This window comes from Phascolarctos cinereus, unplaced genomic scaffold (genome assembly GCF_003287225.1).
Source record: "Phascolarctos cinereus isolate Bilbo 61053 unplaced genomic scaffold, phaCin_HiC Scaffold_9;HRSCAF=440, whole genome shotgun sequence".
Classification (NCBI taxonomy): Eukaryota; Metazoa; Chordata; class Mammalia; order Diprotodontia; family Phascolarctidae; genus Phascolarctos; species Phascolarctos cinereus.
In genome coordinates, this window is record NW_027556402.1 from 260,406,105 (window position 1) to 260,432,477 (window position 26,373).

A 26,373-nucleotide genomic window follows, 5' to 3' on the forward strand; every position below is an offset into this window, starting at 1 on the left:
TCCCTCCAGGAAAATGTAAGCTCCCCTAGGACAGGGACACAATGATTCTTTTTCTTTCTCTCCGCATCACACCAGCTTCCACATAGCAGGCATTTCATCAGTGTGTACTTTCAGCAAGCCATCACAGGCTCAGAATTGCATGTATTGACAGGTCACCAGGGGGAAATTAGACAAATGGAAAAAAAAGGCTTTCTATCCACTCCTTAAGGGTGTGGTGGTGGGAACAGACAGTCAAGAGTGTGGTGGTGACACTGCTATGGGGCGTCCTTCTTGGCTCTTGGGGCTTTTGATGCCTACCCTCAGCGCAGACCACACATGGGAGCCACCTCACCCAAGCAGAAGAGCTGCAGTGAGCCTGGGCCCTTCTCTCCCTCAGTGTCCTGCAGTCATCTACCCGAAAGCTTCCTCTCTGGATCCCTGCTTCATGTCTCTCCCCGTTCTGGTCCTTTCTCCACTTGGCTTCATTCATAGCAGGCGTAGCTATGTCTCTTCTTGAGGGTGGGCAGGGACCGCTTTCTGCTTTGTCTGATTAAGAGCTTACTAAATGTTGAGTAACTGATTGACAGAGGTACTTCTATGGGAAGGCAGACAGGTGAATACCCTGATGGCCGTGCTGCATTCAAGCTCCTTCAGATGGCATTTAGGAAAAAGCTGTTGACTTGCTGGAGGCTGCAAGCCCAGGAGAAATGCCTTCTACATCTAGGGATGCTCAGGGAGCCCCACCCAGAGAGGGGCAGTTAGATCCCTTCCTCCTCCCCGCCCCCCACACCTTGGGCTTGTCTGTCCCGCTTTGTTCTCCTTCCCTTCTATCAGAGCCACAAGGAGAAGGCCCAGACCCACTCCTGGCTTGGATGAGCACTGTCTGAGGCAGGTCCCAACCTCACTGTCACTGTGGGAACAAAGCTGGGTATTGAGGGTGGTACACATGAATCACCTCCAGCCTGCTGCATTCCACGCTGTTGCCAGCTGGCCCCTCGGCTGACACAATTGATAGTAGTCACAGACATTTTGTACAAATCACTCTCACCTTGGATTGGTGGCCTCTGGTGACTTTTGAATCAAGCTGGATTTGTCATCAGAGGACCCTGGTTCAAATCCTAACTCAACCGCCCTCCCCCACCCTACCTAAGTATCTGTCCTCAGTTTCCTTCTTTGTAAAATGAGAGGCTTGCATTAAATGGCCACTGGGCCCCTTCCAGCTCTAAAACCACGAGTGGAATGGCACCTTCTCATCACTGGTGCTTGTCATAGCACGTGAAGAATGGGGAAACTGTTTTCCATAGAGTATTTGCTTTGATCATCATAAATAAAAATAAAAACCCAAGGAGATGAGTACTGCTTGCATCATAGCCCCATATTAGAGGTGGGGAAGACTGAGAACCAAAGCTTCTTGTCTCTTTTCACAGAGCTAGTATCTGAGATAAGACCTAAACCCAGTTCTTCCTGATGTTGAATCTGCCCTCTTATTCATTATGCCATGCTCTCTTTCTCATCTGAAAACTGTTTGATGCTTTGAGTTACCTAATGGGACTGGATAAGATGAGCCCAAGGTGCTGGGATTCTCAGGATCTGTTTTCTGAAGTTGTAGTCTGGTCATGAGCTGTTAACTGTCAGTCAGGCCACTAGAGCCCGGGAACCTGAATGCCAATGGGAAAGGCTTGATCTATCTGTCCCTCCCTTAGAGAAATGATGTTCCAAGATGGGACAGTGTCTCTTCTCCCAAGGCCTGCCCCAAGATCCTGGAGCCTTGAGTGGAATTTAACAAATTAGATCCCCCCACCCCACCCCAAGACACCCTGAGCTGAGAGAGGATTTAGGGCAGATCACACTGTGGTTTCTCCACTATAATTAAAAGGCAAAAGATGTAATTGGAGTGAACACTAATTAGGAGACTAAATGGGTCATTTTTCTCATGACTCAGTAAGAAGATTGTAGGTTTGAGAGCTTAGAAGAATCCAACCTTCCAGCTCCAGTGAGGAAGAGGCCAAGTCTAAGGACAGGTGAGAGCCACCGAGCTTAGGAGGCCCCAGAACCCCAGGATCTCAGAGCTCCACTGATGCTCTGAGGCCATCAGAGGGCAGCCCGCACATGCATGAGACTTTCTGTGGAAACCCTCCAGAGTATCAGCATTCCTCCTGGAGAGTGGCACCAGAAACGGAATGCAGCACTCTAGAGGGACAAGACTATCACGATCCTAATCTTGGATGCTAAGCTAGCTTTCTTGAGTCATGTTGAGCTTGCGATCAGCTAAAACCCCTAGATCTTTTTCATAAGAAATGTTGTCTAGCCACACCGACCCTTCTAGAAGGAAGGGATTGTAAGACCTCTGGGCAATCTGTTATTTTTCCTTAGTGATAACATCTGGCCTAAATGTGATGTCATTCCATTCCTCCCCTCCCTCTGTGCCTCATTTCAATTTAACAACTATTTATGAAGGCCCTACTGTGTACCAGGTACTTTAGGCACAAAGACAAGAGTCCTGCCTTCTGGGCCTTCCTTTCTACTGGACACCAAAAGGTGTAACTCTGATGCTCTGAGATACGCATGGCAAGGCCTCTGGGGAGTGCAGTGGGGGACAGCCATGACAGGATGTTGTCATGGCTATTGCATAGGGGGAACATGGAGGCATACTGAGGAAACCAACCAGATGGTCACGGGAGAGGATGAACATTTCCACTAGAAGGGGCCAGTCTGGGTTGGGGCAGGTACCATTAGAGCTGTTGGTCAGCTGGGCGGGCCAGCCCGAGGCCTGCCAGCCTAGGGAAGGTGTGCCCACCCCTGGCCCCAGAGGCATTGAATGACCTGAGTTTTTCACCTGCTGGCTTTGGATTCCTTCAGATCCTCCTAGAGGTGATGGCAGAAAGGGAGGAGCTTGGCTCTACAGATAAACACCAGCTCCCCTGCTCCAGAGACTGACTTTTGTTTCTGTACTGACTGAATGGAAGACATTGTCCCCACGTGTTGGACCACCCTTTGTCCAAGTGCCTACTTCCTGGAGTGTTACAGGCTTTGTTATTCACCTGCTGAGGAAGCAGTGGGGAGGAGGGTGGGGGATGGGGACTGGCTTGAGCTTCTGCCATTGATCCTAAACATGACCTTGAAAAAATCCTTAAGGTTAGTGTAGCCACAGAGAGATCATCATGGCAGGAACCGAAATGAAAGGAGAAATCTGTAATAGGTAACCCAGTGACCAAGCTGCAGTGAACGAGAACCCACCCCAGACTAGGGGATGGACCCCAGTATTGGGGGCAGGGCTGCAAGGACAGAGATGGATGTGCTAAGCAGGAGTATGTTCCGGTATTAAAGAGCCAGTTGTTAAATTTTCGGTATGAACATTTACACCTTGGAAATCAACACTTACTACAGATTAGGGCTTGCTTTTGTGTTTTGCTAATTGTCTAGGCTTACAAAAGTGATGAAGAAAATCTTACCAGTGCAGCATAACCTTGAAAATGTGTCGTGTGTACTTACTTTTTTTTCTTCTGGAAAGCCATTTATTAAATATGTACCAGCATACTCCTGGTCATAAATGATCATCTGTGACACTTACTGGGTGTTTCTGCTGAACAGTTTGACTTTTTTTCTATCAGGGAAAGTTTGATCTGAAGTGGAGGATTTCTAGAAAAGACTAGAATGTAAAAGCCAAGGGCATCAGTGAAACTTAAAATATGAAAGAAAGAGGGAGAAGAGAGGGGAAGGAAGTGAGATGGGAGGGAGGGAAGGAGGACAGAGAAAGGGAGAAAAGGAGGAGGACGGGCAGGAAGACACTGTCCCTGGGTTCGAGGGACACCTGAGTTGAATCTTGATTCTTATACCTTTCTGAGCCCCAGTTAGTAGCACTTGCCTGCTTTTCCTGTTGTTGGCTTGAATTGCAGGTCATGTGTGTGATTCCTGACACCCCCAAAGAGCTGGCACAGCCCTAACAGCAGGTCAGGATTACAAGACTTAATTGCCACGAACTAGCTGTGTGACCTTGGGCGTGTTGTGGTCTCATCCAGCTATGCCATTCCCAATCTGACCAGGGCCCACCTTGCTTCATACCACACAAAACCAAGCCATCGAGAGTTTGTTGAGATCCTGCTCTGTGCCAGGCACCATGGCCAGTGTTTAGGTCACAAAGAACAATAATCATTAGAGCCCCTGGCCTCAGGAAGCTTCTATTTGTGATGTTTCTCCCTCCAGCAGGTGTCTAACATCTGCCCTCACCTGGCCATGGGCTAAGTGAGTCCATAAAATATGGAGAGGGCAGAGAGCCCAGAGTCAGGGGAGCAGACAGAGCTGCAGTCCCTGAGCTTAACCCGTCTAAACCAGGGGAGAGCCTCCATGCAGGCAGGCAGATAAAGGCAGCTCAGGGGAAAGTGATGGCTGCATCTCCCATGTCTATAGGGCTCTAAGGTTTGCCCCAGCCCTTTACACACATTATTTCATTCCAGCCTCATAACAACCTGCTTGGGTCAGTGTTTCCCATTTTATATATCAGGAAACTGAGGCTCAGTGATCTAAGCCATTTGCCAGAGTCACACAGCTGGTAAGTGAGGCAGATTTCAGGCTGCCATGTGAAGTCCTCAGGCCACTACACCCAGCTGCCTTCTAGAGCCATCTTTCTGGAGAGGCTGCTCGCCTTTCAAAGGGCTGCCTTTAATAAGACTGCAAGTAGGCATGTCATGGACCGACACAGAAGCACATTTCCAGTTCAATCCAGGCTTAAGGCTTCTCTGTGCCAAGCAGGTGCCCGAGGCAAAGAAAGATAATTGAGTGAGGAGAGAGGGAAGAGCCAGGCTAGGACACAAAGCTGGAGCTTGTGGGGAGAAGGTCAGGCAGCTGGCAATAAGTAAGACTTGAAGCTCATGGAGGGCAGGCACAGTTGCTTGGGCTCTTTTTTTTTTTGTATCATCTCTGGGGCCTGGCACAGTGCCCTGATACAGTTCAGTGAGTGTGGGCCCAGAGTCACCTTTGGACTGGTGAGAAGGGAGGAGTAACCTCCTTGCGGCAGCTCCAGGAGCCTGAAAGGATTGACAGGGAGAGATCGGGCATCTCAGGCTCAGGCAATGGCTGCCAGGCACGCTTACAGACAGGAGCCGGAGACCAGCTTTCAGCAGTGGCGCTTTAGTCACTTGGGTAGAACAGGGAATTCATGAAGGAAAAACATGTGAAATAAGATGGGAGAGGTGTGTTGGAATCTGATTCCTAAATGCCAGATTACAGAACAAGTGGTGCAATAGAATGACATTGTCAGACCTGTCCTTTAGAAATATCAATATGTCAGGTGTAGACAGGCTGGGAATGTGAGAGAATAAATGCAGGGGAAACAGTTGGCTGGCACAGTGGACCAACAGAGAGATGCTAAGGGCCTGAAACAGGGGGGTATCCATGCGAGTGGGTAGAAGGGAACAGACATGAGAGAAATGGTCATCACAAAAACAAAGAAGATTTGACAATTGATTGGATAGGGATGGGGAGGGGTGGGGGAGAGGAGAGGCAAGGCAGACTTCATGGTGGTGAACTGGATGGCTGCAGTAATGGTGCTGTCTAGAGATTGAGGGACATTCTAAAGTGGGGCAGGTTAGGGGGGAAGATGATGAATCCCAGTTTGGGCAGGTTGAGTTTGAGATAAATATAGGACATCCAGGAGAAGATTCCAGTGGAAGAGACTAGGGCAAGATCTGGATCAAAGCATACTATTTGCTCTCTCTCTCTTTTTTTGGTTTCTTCTTTCTCATGGTTTCGTCCATTGGTTCTAATTCTTCTTTACAACATGACTAAAGTGAAAATTTAAAAAAAAATTAAAAAGATACCTAGATCTGGAGGTCAGCTCCACAGAGATGGTAACTGACTCATGGAAATTGGTGAGTTCTTCAAGATGGAGATGTGCATAACTAGAGAAGAGATAGATGAGTGTCTAGGATCCAGACCTGGGCAACAGCCATGCTAGGGCCAGGAGACAGATGACCACCCATTCAAGGAACTTGAGAAGTAGCAAAATCCAGACAGATGGAAAGAGGACCACAACGGTCATGACATGGAAGCCAAGGGAAGAGTCTGTCCAGGAGGGCGTGTGTGACCAAGAGTGTTGGACAACTGCAGAGCATTCCAGCGGAATGAGGACTGGGAAAAGAGGTCACTGGTGGCCTTGAGAACAGTTTTGAGTCAAGTGGTGGTGTTGGGAGCCAGTCTACGAGGGAGTGAAAAGTGAGCAGTGAAAGGAAGGAAAGCAAAGGTTGAGGGGGTAGCAAGGTCAAGTGAAGGATTTTGATTGTTTGAAGGATGTGGGAGACTTAGATGTGTGTGGGCACACGGGAAAGGAGCTTGCAGGTGGATGCATAAGATCAGCCCCACCCCTCAAGGAGCTTAGGAACTAATTGGAACATAAAACAGATAAAAATGACTAGACTGTGAAGGAGGCTGGTAAGTGCCTTAAGAGGAGAACAAAGTGCTTCGGGGGTGGCTTCCAGGGGGAGATGCCAGGGAAGACTTCAGGAAAGAGTTGACATTAGATCTGGGTCTGGGAAGCTGGGCTGGGCTGAGAGGATGGTGAGGCTGGAAACACACCAGGCCAGGTCCCTAGAACTGTAAAACTAACCTGGGCCAGCCTAATGGGGAGGATTGCCCCAGTGACTCATTTCCACCTCAGCAGCCAATGTGTCTAAATAGGTCCTCCTGAGCCAGCTTGAAGTGGCTTTTGACGGCCATAGACATTAACAAAATTGCCTGTGAATTTGCCTCACTCCTTTTTTCTCTACTCTGTCCAGCTGCCATGTTTATGGAACATTGGAAAAGAAAACAGATGCGGCTCAACTATAAATGGGACCTGACTGGGTTCGAGGAGGAAGAGGTCGGTACCACTGGCTGCTGGCTGCATCTGCATGCTTCTCTTTCCTCTCAGTTGCTAGGGCATTTGTAAGTCCCCAAAAACAATACTGTCTGTCCTGCAGCCTTATGTGAGTGTGGTATGGGATGGTAAAGTGATCCTTGTCCAAGGGCAGAAGGAAAATCCTCCCTGTGGTCTGTTTCTGAGCTCATTTCTGGATGTGTTGGAGGCATGTTTGGTTACCAGGGAGACCTGCCCCATGTATGTGCAGGAATGCTTTGGACATCCACACCAGGGGGAGACCATAGCCACTGGTGTGGTCATGGAGATTCCTGTATACTCAGACTCCCTTGCTGCTCTGGTTAAGGTGCTAAAAGCAGGGCCTGGGCCATGTGGTGCAAGCTAGCCCGCCCATCCAGGCGTGCCCCCCATCCTTGCCAGGGTAATATTAGACAAAAGGCTCACACAAATGAGGCCCAAACCTCCCCCTTCTGGCCAGCTCACTGGTTAACGCTTCTACCACTGGGTGTGGTTAATGGCGAGGGGGTGGGGGGAAGACGGAAATACTGAAGGGCACAAAACCCATTGGCCCCTTTGGGATCTAAAAAAGGGAGGGAAGATTCAAAGTGTAATTATGGCTTCATGGGAGGGCTTGAAGCCAGAGTGCTCTGTCTTCTCCCGGCAGCTCAGGAGAAAGGCCCTCATTGACTCATCACTATTTGCTGGTTTCCTCAGATCTTGTCAGATGAAAGAGTGGGATCATTTATTAGAAATGTTTCTGGTGCAGTGGATAGAGCACCGGCCCTGGAGTCAGGAGTACCTGAGTTCAAATCCGGCCTCAGACCAAACACTTGACACTTACTAGCTGTGTGACCCTGGGCAAGTCACTTAACCCCAACTGCCTAAAAAAAAAGAAAAGAAAAAAACGAAATGTTTCTGGCACAGACCCCAAGGCCTCCAGAGCTGCCAGCAGTCACCAGCCCTGTGACCTCATGAGCTCCTTTGTACATCATAGCAGACCATCTGAGTTTGGTAGTTCATTTGTTGTTGTTGTTTTTTAACTCTGTAAGACATTTGGGTTACAACGTAAAAATCTCCTTTGTGTTTAAAAATAGCCAGACAGATCATTTCAACCGTTTTGATAGAGAGTGACCCTTGAGGTCAGAGGCACAGATATGATTTTATGCCATTTTTTTATTTGTCTTGTGGGGATCATGTAGCCCCCAACCCACCCCCTCGTTGTTCTCCCAAATGTAGCACTCTCTGGGCTGCTACTCACAAACAGCCACAGCTTGTGAGCCCCTACTGATGTGCTTACATCTACCAGCCTTCCAGAAGACACAGTGCTTTGCCCTAAAAAAGACATTTAATGCAACAGCCTGGCAAATCAGGGACAAGGAATGATCACTGCTGTGTGGGTACATTCTTCCATAAGTTACCACAACAATATTGGGAGAGGGCACACATGCAGAAAACACGCATGGCCAGGGAATACATATGGAAGGTATGTGTGCAGGGTATAGTGTGGGCAGGAAGCTTGAGTAATGGGTCATGGGAAGCCAGGTGACTGGGTACATGTTGGGGGGCATGCATGTGGGTTACGTACAAACAGGTGGAGCCTGATGGAATGAGATTCCACTGATATTTACTAAGCTGTTGCTTTGTGCTAAGTACTATGCTAAGTGTTGAGATACAAGGGATAGGAAGAGTCTGACTCTTTGACTTGATTGGGGTGAAGAGAAGAGGAGAATTGGGGGAAGGTCCCTCTTTCCCCAGAGCTGTGCTTGGCATGGCTTTAGGACTCTGGAGTCCTGAAGCATTTTTGACATGTTGTGTCTAATGGACACAGAGGTGCTGGATTTGGGGTCAGCAGGGCCAAACCCAACCTCTCCCACTCACTAACTAGCCCTGGACACAGCAACCAAAACCTCAGCCAACTAATCTTCCAAGACCCCAAGTTATAAATGGATCATTGTCCTGGTAGGAAGATCCCACACCAGGAAATCACTGGTCCTTGGTGTGCCTTGGGAATGGGAAATTCCCAATGGGAAAATGATGCTCCAGAGAAGACAAAGTTCTGGGGTCCTTCCTTCTTCATAGGCTCCTAGGCCTAGGGATGAAAGGACAAGACCTTGGAGGCCCACCCCCCTCATTTGACAGAGGGGAGGAAAGTGGCCCGGGGACTTGAAGGCACTCAGACAGTTACTGAGGGGCAGGCCTGGAAGGTGAACCCAGGGCCCCTGGCTATAGAGCTAGACCACACTGTGATGGGCAGGATGGAAACCATTGAGTTGCCTCAGACTTCCCGAGTGTCTCCAAAGGGGACTTCTCCTGGGTAGGCCCACTCTCTCCACTGTGCCCCCCAGTCACTGCGAGACAAGAGAGGTGTGAGATGCTAGCGGCCTAGGGTGTTTCACGTCCCCAGAGGTTTGGGCACCAGTGGCTAAGGATAAAATCAGGAAGCAAGAAGCATATGGGGTCTCATTACTCAGCCCTGTGCTTCCTTCACATTAGCCCAAAGTATTTAAACACATCACATCCTCTGGGAGGTTCCAACACTATATAAAGATGATTTATTTTGATGATTCCCCAAACAATGACCTGGGGATTCGACAGGCATCAGGGTGGAATGTTTCCCAGCCATCTCTTTTGCCCCCATTCCATCTCTGCTCTCCCTGGCTTTCTGACTTCTCGGCAAAAAGAGACATTGTGATTTTTAGCCCGTTGAAGTAATTTGCAATTTGTTGTTTCTTTCTTCTCCCCATTTTACTGATCCATGAAGGAGACCGTCAAGGTTTGGAACTCTTTGTGACTCCACTTCCTCCTCCCGCCCTGTCTCCCTGCACAAAGGGACTTTGCGCTCACCCCTGATGCTCGGCCATCATCTCATTTCCTTTCCTGCTTCCTGACAGAGCCCTTCTCCATGGCTCCTCTGCCCAGTAGCCAGGCTGTCCTTTTTCCTACCAGCATTGGCCTGTCTTAACATTCAGTCCTCCATTCTCATTTTCTGTTCTTCTAGCTGGTCCAAGCCAAGAGCCTGCCTTTGAATGGGTGTGGGGGTAGGAGGATCTTTGCATCTGCTGGGGCATGCTGAGGCTAATCTTTTCTCCTCTGATTGCTGTATGGCACTTGTCTCTGGCTACCATCTCTGTGGTCAGCAAGTTCTTGAACTGCCTGGGGCTTGCTGCCAAGAAACAGAAGCTGCCCCAGGGATGGGGGCAGCCCCTCTCATCCATTGCCAGTGGGGAGAATTCCCAGGGAGCTACAAGGGGAAGGGGAGGGGGCAGTCCAAAGGGCACAGCTCTGACCTGGCACCAACCTCCAACAGCTCTGCGAACCTGACCCAAGCCTAGGGAGCGGTTGGCCATGTGTTCACATCTGGGCTGGGCTGGCATTTCTGCTTTGTAACTGAACTTGAGACTGGCCTTATTCCACAGGCTCATCCAAGGGCTGAGTATGAGGCCAAGGTTTTGAAGAAATCCCTTCGGAAAGATTGCCGAACCAAGGAGGTAGGTGCCCCACTGCCTCGGCAGTTCTCACTAAGAGCCATGATTCTTTGTGGGGAGGAGGTGATGACTGCATTCTCTCAGGGGCCTGAAGCTGGCCTCACCAAGCAAAGGGTCCTCCAGCAGGACCTCCAGCAGGAGATGGATAGTAAGCCCCTATTATGTGCCAGGTGCTCTAGAGGGCACTCAGGATACAGAAATGAAAAGAGCTAACGATAATAACAGTGATAGTGATAATAACATACATACATACATACATACATACATACGTACAGATATCTATATGGCTTTAAGGTTTGCAAAGCTTTTTACATAGAACATCTTATTTGATCCTCATAACAACCCTGGAAGTAGGTGCCACTGTTATCCCCATTTTACAGATGAAGGAACTGAGACTGAAGTGGAGTAACTTACTCAGGGTCACACAGCTATCAAATGTCTGAGGCAGGATTCAAACTTGGGTCTTTCTGGCTCTATGCCATGGCGCCCTCAGGAAAGTGACATTCTGTGGAGAAAATGCAATGTTAATGCTGAGAAGTAAATCCAAAATATCTACCCGACAGCTACAAAGAACTGGCTGTGGAGAGGAGAGTGCTAACAACTAGAGAAGGGGATGGGGCAGGAAAAGACCACTGAAGGCTGCAGCCGCTGAACTGAGGCTGCGAGGGGGGGACGGGGAGAGCCACAGTCTAGCACAGGGAGCAGTGCTGTGAGCTCACTCTGGGAGGGTCGGCTGGCGTGACTGGGCAGGACTCTAAACGCCAAACAGGGGCTCTATTTGTGTATCTTAGCCTGCAGGCAGTAGTGATCCCCTGCAGCTTCTTCAGCCAGGAAGTGGCCTAGGCTGACTTGTGCCTTAGGGATAACTGGGCAGCCCTGCTTTTTCATAGGCTGGTCATCCCCCCTTAGAAGCCTCAGGATCCCACAGAAGGTTTCATGAGGACCTAGGACCCTCAGCAAATGGCCATTATCATGCTGGTGGGAGGTGGACTAGGACCCATCAGTTTTGACAAGAAGTCCCTCCCTCCCCTGTAGAAGTGATTCCTCTGTTACGTCTAGGTTTCATTTTCATTGTCTCACATACCATATATACTTTTGCCAGTCACCGGGCCTTTTTCCCTCTGATGCCTGCAAGGAAGCTCTTCTTCCTCAATGACGTTTGTGAGCTTCTGCATTTCCCCATATCTCGAGAATGATAAAAAAAAAACATCTGAAAAAGAAAGCTGACTGTCTCCCAAATCAGATTTCCCATCAGACTTCCCAGGCGTTGCCACAGGGCATCTATGGAGGAGGAGATGCCCAGGCAGGCAGATGACAAGGAGGGCTTTCCCCAGTGCCTGGGCCCCTCATTGTTAATACAAGAAGTCCTTGCCCATGTCCTGAGTCAGATCTTCACCTTGTACAGTCGATAAGCATTTATTAAGCACCTGCTACGTGTCAGGCACTGTGCTAAGTGCTAGGCTACCCCCCAAAACAATAAAAATTAAAACCATGTCTGTTGTCAAGGAACTGATAGTATGAGGAGGAGGTGACTGTGCACAAACCAGATTGAGACCAAATGAACTGGTGATAATCTCAGGGAAGGAGCCAGACAAGAGTTCTTCCAGAAGATTGGACTTTAGCAAAGACTTGGAGGAAGTCAGGGAAACTCACTAGGTGGAGATAAGAGGGAGAGGGTGAGTTCCAGGCTTGAAGGCCAGCAGGTGAATATGCTCAGTTAGGAGCTGAAGGGACCGGTTTAGGGAAGGGCCACAAGGCCAGGGTCACTGAGTCACAGAGTACAGCATCACTTTGGTGGCTGAGTGGAGGTTGGGCTGGAGTGGGGAGCAACTGAGGCAGGCAGACCCCCAGCATCCATTTCAATAGTCCAGGCGTGAGGGGAGGAGGGTCTGCACCAGGTTGAGGGCCATGTCAGAGGGCAGAAGGGGGTGTTTTGGAGAGGTAGAAACAACAGGACTTGTCGTCTGATTGCATATGGTGGGGGTGAGAGAGTGAGGAGCTGAGGATGAGCCCCTAGTCAGGGTCACTGGGAAGGATGGTAGTGCCCTCAACAGCTCACTCAATTGAGCTGAGCCCTAGGAGCCCGTTTGGTGTCTGGTTCCTGGCATCAGACTGAAATAGAGGGCATGATACACCCCCTGACATGGTCTCCGGATGGCACAAGAGAGAGAATCATTCTCTCTTGGCCTGGAATGCTCTTCTCACCTTTAGCTCATCCTGGAAGAATCCCAGTCTTCTTCAGAATGTGGCTCACTCCAACATGAGGCATTGGTGCTCCCCCCAACCCCAAATTACTTTGTATTTCCTCTGGCCTCTGTTGGAGAGAAGCTCATTGGTGGGTACAATGTGTGCTGTACCCCCTGCCGTTTAGATTGGGGCTTCCCAGCACCTAGCACCGTGCCTGCCTCAAGGTTCCTGTGCAATAAAAGCTTTTTGCCCTGACCTGCATCCAGCCCAATACTAATGAGCTAAGAATAAACAGCCAGCATTTTTCTACTGCCTGAAGGCGGGCAGAGTGCTTGCCATGCATGTATTTGAGGCTCACAACAGCCCTGGAAGGTCAGTGCTCTTGTTACCCCCATTGTGTAGGGAAGGCAGCAGAGGCCAAGAGGGGTTAGGTGTGGTCCAGACCACATAGCTAATAAGTGTCTGGGACAGGATTCAAACTCAAGTCTTCCTGACTCAGGCCAGCATTGCATCCACTGTGCAATCCACCTGGCTGCATCTATTTAACTTACTACAACCTATATGGGAAGAAGATAGTGATAGGATCCAAGGACCTAAGCTAGAAGGGACCTTAAACTTTGATCATCTAGACCAACTCCCCCATTTGACAGAGGGAGAAACTGAGGCCCTGACAGGGGTATCCACTTGCCCAGGGTCATATAGCTAGTCAGTAGCAGAGTCAAGCAAGAATCCTGTCATTGGGGACCCAACCGTAGTGTGATCATAATGGGCCAAGCATTCCCTAGACCTTCACACTCAGGAGAGAAGGGAGTGCTGGAATTCATAGGAGTAACACCTGTGTCCTTCCTGCCCCATGGGTTACATAGGTCCCTGGAAGATGTGGGCTTGTGCAGTCAGAGGCTTGTGCAGTCAGAGACCTGAAGAGCCTGTCAGGATCTCATCCAATCTCTTCACTTTACAGGGGGAGGGAGGAGCGGTGTAGAGAGACACTAGCTAATGTGGAACAACAAAATCTTGAGCCCAAGCACTAGGGGAGGAGCAGAAATAAAGTAGTCCTTGCCCTCAGGGGGCTGCCATTCTCCTGAGGAGACAGAACAGGTTCTCAGGGGAGTAAGTACAGAGGAATTTTGAGGGACAGAAAGTGCTAATAGCTGCTGGGGGGGGAGGGGAGAGGGTCAGGAATGACTTTGAAGGAGGTTAGGGACCCATTGAGGCATTAGCCGGAAGGGATGGTGTGCCTTCCAGACAGCAGGAGCATCCTAGGCAAAGACCTGGAGACAGGGGAGGATCAGTAGGGGAAGTCCATTGAATTGGGCACAGAGGATTTGGGTTCAAATTCCACACATGACCCGCATCATCTTGGGCAAGTCTCTTTGGCTCCATTTCCTCACTGTAAAATAAAAGCTCTGGACTGAAGTTGGAGGTGTCTCCTAGCTCTAAATCTGTGATTGTGTAACTTGGCCCCGTCCAAGGTTGCAGACTCTCTCCAGGCTTCAGTCTTATCCTCTAAAAAGAGACAGCTGGAGTCTGTGATCTCTAAACCCTGGCCTCCAGCACTAGGAGATGGAGTGTCTTCATATGCGGCGGCCTTGTCCAGCTCTGTTCTGTGCTTGACCTTTCTTCTCAAATGCCTCTTCCGCAGCATTTCTTTTCAAAGTTGAGCACCTGCTGTCTGTTCTTTGTTTAAATTGACCCGAACCAGAAATTAGCCTTGGAGTGAGTAAAGCGCAGGGTGAGCTCTCTGCTCAAGCCGCGCACACCAGTCGGGCGGGTGAGGATGACTCAGCGGGCACCGGTGTCCCCTCAGGGTGACACTCCAGCTCCTCGTCCATTTTTTGCTGTTATTGTTGTTCCTTATCTCTCCCTGCTCTCAGAAGCCTGGACGTTTGCCGGAGGAGACAGCAAACAAATGGAGAAAAAGAGTTAAGACAGCCATGGTGGGGGTGAAATTGGTACATTTCCTTTCCTGAAGGAATTGAAATGTTGGGCATTTGCCAAAAAAACAAAGTCAATGATATCCATAGTTGTCTGCCTTCCCTCTCTGCCTCCAGCCAAATCTAGCTGCTCAGACTTTTGTTCTTGATTTTCACACCTGTCCCCTTTTCCCATCTAGCACCCATGGAGAAGTTGGCACTGCATGGCTGAGGCCAGGATTTGTTTGTGAATGGAGGGAGCTGTTAACGGGTCCTGAAGCATGACAAATGTGCTTGATCCGGTCGCCTTGTTTTCTTGCTTTGGGTGCCTGTGTTGTTTTCAGTGAACGTGCATGCCCCCTTGCCCACCTGGCACATATATACCCCTTTCATTGTTTTCAGGGATGTATTACTTCATAAACGGCTCTTTGATAGTTGGAAAACACCAGAGTCCTCCAGCCCCACCTAGGAAAGGTGACTGGGTCAATGACAGGTTTCTAAACAACAACATTGCCTCCTGAGCTTGATAACTATCTTCTTGCTTCTCATAGTGAAAGGGGTAAATTAACAGATTCAGATCAAAAAATGTGCTTAGTAATTGGCATCATGGCTGATGAAGGTGGCAAAAAGCATTTTAACCTACGATAATGAATACTTGCTTCAGCTTGATGTGGAGGAGGCAGATGACTGTTCTGGTCTGTGGGATGGACAACAAGGCAAGCCAGGGTCCCCTAGCTTAGGAGGAAGTGGGATGGAACACCCCCTGACCTCCCTTGTCTGGAGCTGTCTCCCTGTTTTAAACTCAGTGCATAGCCAAGGCTGGCAGAGCTGGGATATATGACAACATGTCTATTTCATGCTATAGATCGATAAGGAGAAACTGACGTGGAAAGACCGACTCCCAGCCTACCTGACCAACCTCGTCAGCTTCATCTTCATGGTAAGTGTTCAGGAAACCAGAGGTGGGCCTGGGGACTTCTGCTGGTTGGGAAGGAAGTGGGATTCTGCACCTTTCTGCCAGACTGGAGAGACAGGCAAAGCTGGAATGATCCCTTCTCTCCAGGGACTTACCACTTGTATAAATGAATAGGGAAGATATGCAAAGCAAATATAAAGTAATTAGGGGAGGGGAAGCAGTAAGAACTGGGGGGTGGGGTGGGGTAATAGGGAGCCACTGAATGTTCTTGGCCAGAGAAGTGGCATGATCACACCTGTGCTTTAGAACTTTCCAACCCTAGACCCCGAGAGTGAAACCATCAGACCTGGACTTGCCGAGGACAGGGGAACCCTATAGACACCTTGCCTAACAGACTTCCTTATGGGCCAGAATGGGAGCCTTGAAGTTTATTAGCCCCTTGAGGTCCTGGTTTTTGGATGACTAAATCAGCTTCAGAATCAGCTGTTCATCTTTGTCATAAGACCAAATTTCCAGCTCTTAAATATGAGCCTCAGGCTGGCTCAGCATTAAGGTCCTGTCTGGGCAAGAAAAGCTAACATTTCCATCTCCCTTTTAGGTTAGGGTGTGTGATATTATGTGAGTTTCACAGGGAGCAGCTATTCTTATCCCCATTTCACAGAGGAGGTCACTGAGGACACAAAAAGATGGACTGGCCCTGGGTCAACCAGCCAGGAATTGGCTAAAGTGGGATTCAAAGCGAGATCTCCCAAACTCCACCTCCAGTCCTCTTCTCATTCCCCAAAAACCAAAGGAAGCAGTCTTTCCAGTTGGGTGGAAGGCCAGGCTGGCCCTGCCTCCTGCCAAGGTTCTCGGGTCTCAGTACCTCTCATCACCCTCATCAGCAAGGAGGGTGGTGTCACCTTCTCTAGCATTCCTGCCCAGGAGGTAGAGCTGCCAGCTGCTTTCTGGATGGGAGTGAGGAAGGTAGAAGAAGGCCTCTGGCTCAGGAGTGGCTATCTGATTAGGGAGGGTCTCCCCACAGGGCTCTGCTGGGAAGGGGAAGGGCTCTAACATCCAACCTTTATTCACCTCCTGAATCTCTTGGCTGCTTCTGTTTCCCTCTCTCCAGCTGTCTTTGTTTCCAGGCACCAGAAACAACAACAGGGCATGATTTGTTCTAACTAATTCTTTTAAACTTATCTTAAGATATTTCTTTGGTGGTGAAAATAGTAACAGCAATAATAATGATAAAACATGTATAACATTTAATGTATCTTTTCATAGCCCTTTGGGGGCAGCGAGGTGGCACCACAGTGGTGCTGGAGTCATGGCCAGAAGTTCAAAGTTGGCCTCAGACACTTTCTAACTGGTGACTCTGGGAAAGTCACTTACCCCTGTTGGCCTCAGTTCCTCATCTGTAAAATGAGCTTAAGGAGGAAATGGCAAATCACTCCAATATCTCTGCCAAGAAAACCCCAAATGAGGTCCCAGAGTTGTACATGACTGAAAAAACAACTTGACAACAACCAAAGAGCCCTGTGAGGTACAGAAGAGACCGAGACTCAGGTTCAGTGACTTGCCCAGGGTCTCACGCCTAGTCAGTGTCTGAGGCAGGATTTAAACTCGCCGCATCTTCCAGTTCCTTAGTCACAGACTTCTTTGGTGATGAAGCAAAGCAGATAGGGCTATAACTTGAACATTCCTGTTCCTAGGGAATATCTCCTGGCAAACTTGCCCCACTAGTGAGAAAACCTGCTAGTTACATGACCAAGAGGTAGCACAGCTCAGTGGAAAGAAAACTGGGCCTGGAGTCAGAAAGAGCTGGGTTCAGCTTCTCTCAGACACTGACTAACTGTGTGACCCTTGGCAAGTCACCACCTTTCTTAGCCTCGGTTTCATCATCTACAAAATGGTGATAATAATTACACCTACTTTCCATGGCAGTTGTAAAGATCATGACGTGAAGTGCTTTGCAGGCAGTTCAGTGCAGTGGACAGAGAGCCAGGAAGGATATGGATTCAAATCTTACCTCTAATGAATTAGCTGGGTGACCCCGGACAAGTCATTACACCACAGGACAACTTCATCCGGGTTGTGTGTCTCCCTCATTGGAATGGGAGCAGGAACTGTCTTTCTATATTCATCTCTGGTGATTTGCATACAGTAATTGCTCCATAAAAGCTTTATTCATTCATACTATGTTGCTGCTTCCCTCAGTGTGGGCTGTGGGAACACACACTGGATGGTTCCAATAAGAAAGGACTGCCTGGGGTGCTTGAATCTACAGCCTTTCTGGCCCCCAGTACTCACCTTGCTGACTCACTCGGTTCTCCCTGAGAGACTGGAATGAACGAAGGCCATGCTTTTCTCTCTCCTCCCCAGATTGGACTGACATTCGCCATCGTGTTTGCAGTCATCATCTACAGGATCTCCACTGCAGCAGCTTTGGCCATCAGCTCCTCCCCCTCCGGCCGGTCAAATGTGCGGGTCACAGTCACGGCCACAGCGGTCATCATCAACTTGGTGGTCATCATTATCTTGGACGAACTGTATGGCTCCATAGCGCGATGGCTGACCCAGATTGGTGAGCAGCAGGCAGCCTGGCACCGGCTCTCCCTGGTGCTTCATACCAGGGGTCAGGTGGGAACATCTGGATGGCCATTTGACCACAAAATCCATCTTCTTGGTTTTAGAGGTTCCCAAGACGGACAAGAACTTTGAGGAGCGGTTGATTTTCAAGGCCTTCCTGCTGAAGTTTGTGAATGCTTACACCCCCATCTTTTATGTGGCTTTCTTCAAAGGCCGGTGAGAACCCCAGAAATCAGTGTATTTGGTCCCTTGGAGGATGTGGCCTTGCAGGGGGAAGGCAGCCCTCCAGGTTGTATATGATAAAATAACCTTGTGGACACCCAAAGGCCCTGGTGGGGCACTGGATGCTCAGGAAACTGTGGCCAAGCCACGCTGACATTTTTCACATCACATGGAGTCAAGGGGCCACATTCCAGGTCACCCCTACAGAGCTCTAAGGCTGGAGTCAGGAAGACCTGAATTCAGATCCTGCTTCAGATGCTTGCTAGCTGTGTGACCTTGAGCAAGTCATTTAACTTTGTTTGCCTCAATTTCTCCATCTGTAAAATGGAGATAATAACAGCACCTCCCCAGAGTTGTGAGGATAAAATGAGATAATAATCCCAAAGTGACTAACACACAGTAGGCACTAAATACATAATTATTCCCTTCCCTTCTCCTTCCTCTTGTGATCTCAGATCTGATTTCGGATTCATCCTGCCCAGTATAAGGTCTTCTTTGATGAGATCTTGGAAAATGCTGGGTTTGTGGCCAACTATTATTATTGTTTTATTTAAAGGGGGTCCAGGGTTGCACAAAGATCTCTGGGAACCTCTTCCAATCAAAATCCACAGGGAAACTCGTGAATTGGCCTGTCTGGCCTTGTACCCAGCATGGATGAACTCTGCTAAGGAGAGACCAGACACTGCCCCCCCTTTCTACAGCAAGTCCTCTTGATCCCCCCACTTCAATCTCTTGTTCTGAACTCTTGCTTTTAGTGTGTGTGTGTGTGTGTGTGTGTGTGTGTGTGTGTGCGTGAGAGAGAGAGAGAGAGAGAGAGAGAGATCTGAGAGAGAGAGAGAGAGAGAGAGAGAGAGAGAGAGAGAGAGAGAGATCTGAGAAAGAGAGAGAGAGAGAGAGAGAGAGAGAGAGAGAGAGAGAGAGAGACAGAGACAGAGACAGAGACAGAGAGACAGACAGAGTTTCACAACAAGCCTCCCAGGCCTGGAACCTCTTTTGACCATCACCAGTGCCAAGGTGGCTGCTGCCCGTCGGGCTATGTGACTTGTGTATTGAGAAGGGTCCGACCAGGAAATGTATGGAGAGACCAGGGCATGCTCCTGGGGTGCCATGCACTGCATGGTCCAAGACGGCTTCTGGGGCCGACCCAGCCTCTGTTCAGATGCCGAGCTCATTGTTCTCCCCACCCCCACTTTGGGGCAACATTCTCCCCACCCTCCATCCTTGTTTTCTTGTGGGGGAAGATAAATGTCTTTCTTCTTGACTCTCTTACACTTTTAAGGGATGTTTACAGGGGAGGCTGGGGTCAAGCGAATGTTGGCAAAGCAGAAACATCTGTGGTATTTTTGCTGCAGATGAGTGTGTGGAGATAGCGATCCCTCAGCTCGGTCCAGCTTCAAACAGCAACAATTCATCCTTTAGGCCCAGCAGACCCTCGGGTCATGCTCCCCACTCCTCCCAGCAGGGCATTTGGGGGTAATCGGAGGAGGAGCTGCTCTCCCATGATGCCCCAGGAGCTGAGCTTCCTGCTCATCACCCCACCCCCCACCCCCATCTTCTTCTAGGTTTGTCGGACGCCCGGGAGACTATGTCTACATCTTCGGTTCCTTCCGCATGGAAGAGGTAACTGGCACCCCCAGGGCTCCCCACCTAGCTCTGGCCTTGTTTCCATCACCTATGCCTTTGGGGCCTTTCAAAGAAAGAAGCGGCAAGCAGTGGATGTCAGTTGGGCCTTAAACAAGAGGGCAGTGACAGCCACCAATTCATTGCTTCCTCCCTCCCCAGATCCTTAGCTGAGCTTGGATCTTGCAGGATCCATCTCTTTAGACTCTGGCCCCCAAACAGGTTGTTTCCCTTGATTTAAAAACAAAATCAGCACATGTTGACCAGACTGGTAATGTTGCCAAATGGGCAGAGCATTAGCCATCAGTATCTGATGGATAGCCAGGTTACAGTCTTAGCTCTGCTAGCAACTCACTCCACACTCAGGTAAGTGCTCTCTGGACGTCAGTCTCCCCATATCTAGTAAGAAGCACTGAACTCGGTGCTTTCCAGGGGATCACTAAGGTTTTCTGTTTCCAGGGAAGGCTAAGCTTTGAAGGGAGATACTCTTGAATGGCTCCGAACCCCCTGCCCCCACCCCAGTGCCCTAGTCAGAGTTGGGGAGGAGGCAGAGGAGGAGACAGGAGAGAGAGGACCAATGGAAGCTAATGAGCTCTCCTTCCTTCCTCTGTGCTATCCCAGTGTGCACCTGGTGGCTGTTTGATGGAACTCTGCATCCAGCTTAGCATTATCATGTTGGGCAAGCAGCTGATTCAGAACAACCTGTTTGAGATAGGCATTCCGTAAGTGACCCACCATGGTGGGGGGAGGGGCAATTGGAGGGGCCCAGGCTGGGGGCCCTAGAGCAGCCAAGATTGTGGACTCCTACTGGTTTGGGATTGGGGCTTCTCTCCTTCCAAGGCTGACTGACAGTCCCCTGTGCAGGGAGCCAGCTTAGATAATCCTGAAGGTCTCTTCCACACCTGACACTTAAAAGTTCTTGACAGTGAGGGCATGGAAATGTGGGAGCCTTTGAATCCACCTTTTTGGGCATCAGGACAGTCTGTGGAGCATTCCCTCCTTCTCTGGGCAGCATGGAGAGAGAGAGGACATGTGTAGCAGCCATCTCACTATATTAATAAGGCTCAGAGGAAGGTAGACTTTATAAACTCTAAAATGCATATAAATGGAAGAGATTTTATTTTTAATTTCCACTGCAAACTCTTGAGTTCTATGAGTCTGTTTCCTCAAAGTTATGAAAGCTGACATTTCTATTATAATAATAGCATTTGCTAGCTTTTGTAAAATGCCAGCTATGTGCCAAGCACCGTGCTGATCTCTTTTGTTCCTCATAACAACCTGGCGAGATAGTTGCTGTTATTATCCATATTTTACAGATGAGGAAACTGAGGAAGACAGGTGAAGTGACTTGCCGAAGGTCACAGAGCTAGTCAATGTCTGAGGTCAGTTTTGAACTCCGATCTTCCTGAGCATAGGCGCCATATTCTGTGCACTATGGTGCCCCCTAGCTTCACTAGTGGTGACAGCAGTTTACAGATGTCCTGATCTATCTGGGAGGCAATTCCTTCAGGTACTGTTAGCCCTCTCTTACAGGTGAAGAAACAGCTCAATAAGTTTCCAGGTCTTTCCGATGATCACTCAGCTAACAGATACCAAAGGCAGGTCTTCATCCACAAAACAAGTGTAATCGTAGTAATGATTCCCACCTTGCTCTTTATTTTTAAGTTTCATCTAACCATTTTGTTCACACATGGAAATGCCTTCCATCTATGTGGACAGCCACCTGCTTCACACCTTAGAGTCTTAGAGAGTTATTTAGAGCCTGGGATAACAGAGCCACTATGTGTTGGGGGCAGGACTCACCCCCAGGCCTTCCTGACACCACAGATGGTCCATTGGGCCAGGATGCCACTTGTTGCTGGGATAAAACAGGATATTCATAGCTGAGAAAAGTCAGTTGGGGATGGGGAGGAAGGGCAACCTGATGGGCAGTGGGAGCCTTCAGGGCTCTGGTTTGACTTAGGAGTCTTGAGCAAATGATTCAAGCTCTGTGGGCCTCCCAGGCTAGGCAGCTGAGTCATCTCATGGACTGCCTTGTGGGTTGATGCTCTAACAAGCCACACTCTCAGCTGAAGGCTGCCCCAGGCTGCTTTGTGTTCTCCAGAGGCCATGGACATCCAATTGGATGAGCATTTGGGAGCCAGCTGGAGGCAGGCTAGATGGCCCAGCTTGGCACCCAAAGGCCCAGTTCATGTGCCAACTCCACCATCCACCATCTGTAGGACCTTGTACATCATTTTTCTCATCAGTGAATTGAGGGAGGTTGGACAAGATACCCTCAAAGGTCTTTTTCTGACTCAACATTCTGTGAATCGAAGAGATTCCTTCATTCATGAGGTAATCACGTATTATGTGCCGAGCCCTGTGCTGGACATGTCACACAAAGAGAACATTGAAAGCAGTTCCTGCCTCAAGAAGCAGCTTCCCTTCTCCTGGGCAGGTGGTACCAGGGACAGCAAAAAGAGCCCTAACCCAAGAGTTAGATTTCTGCATGTGTTACCTGTGTGACCTTGGACAAGTCATTTTCTTTCTGGACCTCCATTTCCTCATCTGCTAAGTTTTATGTAGGTTTGGGAATAAAGGGGGTGGGGGATTTCAACATTGTAACTAATCTAGGGCTTTCTCTACGGCCTGAGTCATGTCAGTTCCTTAGTAAAACCAAGATGGCATGTACCTGACAGTCAGCTGCCTAGAAGTATGAATTCAGTGATCATGCCTTGGTTCTCTCCAAGGAGTACTTAATTCTGGAAGCTAATTAATGCCACCTCATTTGCCTTCCAGAAAAATGAAGAAATTTTTCCGCTACTTAAAACAACAGCGGCCAATTGACCATGAAGAATCCACAAAGAAGAAGCAGCGCTATGAGGTGGATTACAACCTGGAGCCCTTTGCAGGACTAACTCCAGAGTACATGGAAATGAGTGAGTGAGATTTAGAGGAATTCAGACTCTGGCGGTATGGCTGCCTCCTGAAAGGCAAGGAAGGCCACAGGGTCTGTGGAAGGCACTGGATAGGAACAGAGGAGGCTACCAAGGACAGAGCTCACCTCTTTTGCAATTTTCAGAAATTTCCCAGTGGGAAGCTCTCATTTCCTTCACTCTTATTCTCTACTTTCCCTGATTTCTGATGGCTCCCCATGTTCTAGAAGTAACCAGTGTGGAAGGTCCAACCAAGACAAATAGGCATCCAGTCTTAAGCCTATGATGGGTAGTTGTCCAAGGACCAGCCTTCCTACCAAGCTAAGTTTGTACAGATTCATCACTAGAAGGCCAGCCACAGCCATCTATTGAAATCCTTGATTAAGGCAATGAGGGGTTAGGGTTGGGGGGGGGAGGGGGAAGCAGTGCTTACAGGATAGAATCATGGCTCTTTGGGAAATGTCTGCTTAGGGGCCAAAAATTACAGGTAACAATTCTGTAACCATCCCCAAACCCTGGGCAAGACTGTCCTCTCTCTGCTCTCCCTTGGTGACAGGGTCTGTGGCATCCAGAGAACCACACAGGTCTTGTTTCTCTATCTCAGCTTGAGTGAGAATGAAGAAGATGGCACTGGACAAAGCATTCTGGGTAGTCGCCCTCCAGGGGGGAGGAATTCCTTCTCTTACAACTGATGTTTTAAACAAACCAAGTTCCTGACATTCCAAAAGTACTTTCCAGGGAAAGTGGGCAAGAATACAGTACAGGAATCTACACCCATACATAGACAAGGAACTTTAAGGTTTAAAAAAAAAGATTTCTGTTCAGTCCAGATAGTCAGCATGCATTTATTAAGTGCCTGCTGTGTGCCAGGTGCTGTGCAAAGCATTGGAGAGTCCAAAAAAGGCAGTTCAGTCTCTACCTTCAAAGAGTGCCCAGAAGAGACAGCATAATGGAGCGGAGCCCGCTTCCGTCAGAGGGAAAGGTGCTTCAAGCAACAGACCTGAGCGCTCTACTCTGAAATGAAGCTGAGTTCAGTTACAATGTAGCTCCCCAGAGTTGGCAGAGCCACATCCTACCGTGACAAGGTTTCGTCACAGCGTGTGAAGCTGCAGGAGGTTTCAGGGCAGCTTGGGGTCATTAGGGTCCATCCTTACTCCTCCTATTTGGGGGGATGAGTTTCCCAGGACAGTTCCCATCCCCCAGGGGGCCTCTCCTGCTGCACTGACTTCTTCCCCAGGCATTAGTCTTTGTTGCCATGGAGACTGTGAGTTCCTGGAGGGCAGGGTCCAGGCTGGGCAGGCAGCAGTGACTGTAACAGATGTTGGGGTCAGGATTAAGGTCAATGTCAGGGCCAGTGTCGATGTCGGCCTCATTTGTCTGCTGCTTGAAGCTGATGAAGTGCTTTTCTCCTTAGGTAGGGGCACGGATGTTATTCCTTCCCATGTTTCAGTGTGGTTTAGTAGATAAAATGCTGGACTGGGAGTCAGGAAGATTTGGGTTCTGATTCCTCTTCAGACACTTGCTACATCTGTGACCATGGCGAAGGTGCTTGCCTGCTCTGAGCCTCAGACAGCCAGGGGAGACAAATGCACTCTGGGATAGATGGTTGTGATCTGGGCCAAAGCTCAGGGCTCTCTGTTTGTAATGCAATCACTCCAGGTGTAAGGGAGGTGACCGGACAGGGATAGGATGGCCTCTCCTCACTGCCAACTCCACTCTTTTCATTGGCAGAGTGCACACATCCAGCTCCGTAGGAGGTGCCCCAGCCCCACAGATTGTGGGGAGGCAAGAGGCTCCCCTCGTCACCCACTAGACAGGAGTGAGTGAGGAACAGCCAACCAGGGTGGGGCCAGCTCCCTCAGGCTCTCGTACCAGGAAAGCAAAGCCTGGTCCCATGCTGCATTTTGTTCTGAATACTTGAGATGGCTCATCTAAAACTGGAAGGTGTCTCAGATGTCATCCTTTTCCAAATGGATTCATTTTTTACAAATTAGACTAGGGACCAGAGAGGTCAAGGGTCTTGCCTGAGGTTACACAGCTAACCAAGGCCAAGGGTTTATCTCAGTACCTAGAAAGGCTGTTGATGGGGCTCCTTCCAACCCCAGCCCTCTGTGACTTAGGAGCCAACCTGTGCAGCTTCTCCACCCAGTCCTCACCCTGTGAGTCTCAGAACCTTGTCAATATTGAGTGCTGCCATAGCTACAGAGTCAGCCTCCCCAAACATAGCCAATCAGGGGCCTCAGAAAGAAGACAGCGTGCTGGTTCCAGGGCCCTTGCGTGTTCAAACCCTTTCCCACATCAGACCTGCCACAGTAGATGCTAGCACTCTTTAGATCTCGGGATGCCCCCTCCATGGTGTGGATTCAGAGGAGGTCTTGAGTGAAACTGAGCAAACCTGCTGTCCAGGAGCTGCCTTTCTCCCAAAGGCTAAAGCCACCCAGCTGGGGCTGCCACCCTCAGACACTCACACATGTACATGTGCCCTGAATGCTCACTTATCTTTCTTCCAGTAATCCAGTTTGGGTTTGTCACCCTGTTTGTTGCCTCCTTCCCACTGGCACCTCTGTTTGCCCTGCTGAACAACATCATAGAAATCCGTCTGGATGCCAAGAAATTTGTCACTGAGCTCCGGAGACCTGTGGCAGTCAGAGCAAAAGACATAGGTAAGGAAGGAGAGAAAAGCATGAGGCTGTCATCTGTTGGGCTCTAGCATTCCCCAGCAGTCCTAAGCCCAACTGCTCAGAGAGTGAGCATCTGGTGGGGGCCTGTTGTGCCTGGGTACTTTTGGCTTGTTCTCACTGTAACAGCGCCTTCCTATGAGCTGCTCCTTCTGGCAGGATCACTGGGGATGGTCTATGGGATTTCTTAGGAAATCCTGAGACCTCTTCATCAGCCCAAGGCCCAGGATGCTCCAGGAGGGACCACAGCATCAAGGGCTAATGAGATGGGGCAGCCTTGCAGGCTGACACTGCAGACAGAGCCAGCCCCAGGCTCAACAAGATCTGGGGTCAAGTCGCACCCCTGCCATGAACAGGCAGAGTGATTCTGAGCAAGTCCCCTGACATCTCGGTGCACCCAGGCCAGCCTTGACCACTCCTGTGTCAGTCAAGTCACAGTTTTGGTCCCTGCAAGCTGAGAGAGAGGCAGCGTTTATGTTTTAGGACTCAGCTCCTACTTTCCAAGTACAAAACTAATGAGAAAAGAAGGGAAATGTGGGCAGTGTTTCTGTCCCTGTCACATGAGCAGCAGGAAGAACCAGGGATCTTTTACCAGGGAGGAAGCTGCAAAGCATCTCCTAGTGTTTGAAAGGCTGGCCTTTCTTAGCTCAGTCCCAAGAGCAGGACTGGAGCAGGCTGTGATTGAAAAGAGGCTGAATTAGTCTAAAGAGAAAGAAAGTTTCCTGTCTGGTGGAATTAGCCCATACTGGAAAGGGCAACTTCAGGAGGTGAGGAGACGTGGTGAGATTGCTCTGCAGGTGTCAGCTGGCCTTGACAGCCTCTGAGATCCTGGGCTCAGCATGCTGGGCTTTGCTGCCTCCCAAGGCAGACTCCCATATGACTGCAGGATTCTCCTCTTATCTCTCCACACCATCCTCCTTGGGGATCTCATCTGCTGCCATTCACCGATCTCTCTGCTGAGCCCCATGTCACCAGCTGCCTGTTGGACAGCTCCCACTGGATGGGCCCTGGGCACCTCCAACTTAGTGTAGCCA

The 26,373-nt window shown here is 49.5% G+C and overlaps 1 protein-coding gene across 6 annotated transcripts in view; it reads left to right on the forward strand.

The window, feature by feature from the left end:
• ANO1 (anoctamin 1) overlaps positions 1–26,373 on the forward strand; it is a 186,609-nt gene that overhangs the window by 144,460 nt on the left and 15,776 nt on the right. For 4 of the 6 annotated variants that reach the window (XM_020970769.2, XM_020970772.2, XM_020970770.2 and 1 more), the window contains 10 exons: positions 6,750–6,832; positions 9,591–9,602; positions 10,246–10,317; positions 15,280–15,354; positions 17,695–17,896; positions 18,006–18,117; positions 19,686–19,743; positions 20,365–20,465; positions 22,525–22,664; positions 25,172–25,324. In XM_020970769.2, the coding sequence (XP_020826428.1) occupies positions 6,750–6,832; positions 9,591–9,602; positions 10,246–10,317; positions 15,280–15,354; positions 17,695–17,896; positions 18,006–18,117; positions 19,686–19,743; positions 20,365–20,465; positions 22,525–22,664; positions 25,172–25,324 (1,008 nt within the window). The remainder of the gene's footprint in view (positions 1–6,749; positions 6,833–9,590; positions 9,603–10,245; positions 10,318–15,279; positions 15,355–17,694; positions 17,897–18,005; positions 18,118–19,685; positions 19,744–20,364; positions 20,466–22,524; positions 22,665–25,171; positions 25,325–26,373) is intronic. The other 2 variants (XM_020970771.2, XM_020970773.2) reach the window with 1 other exon arrangement.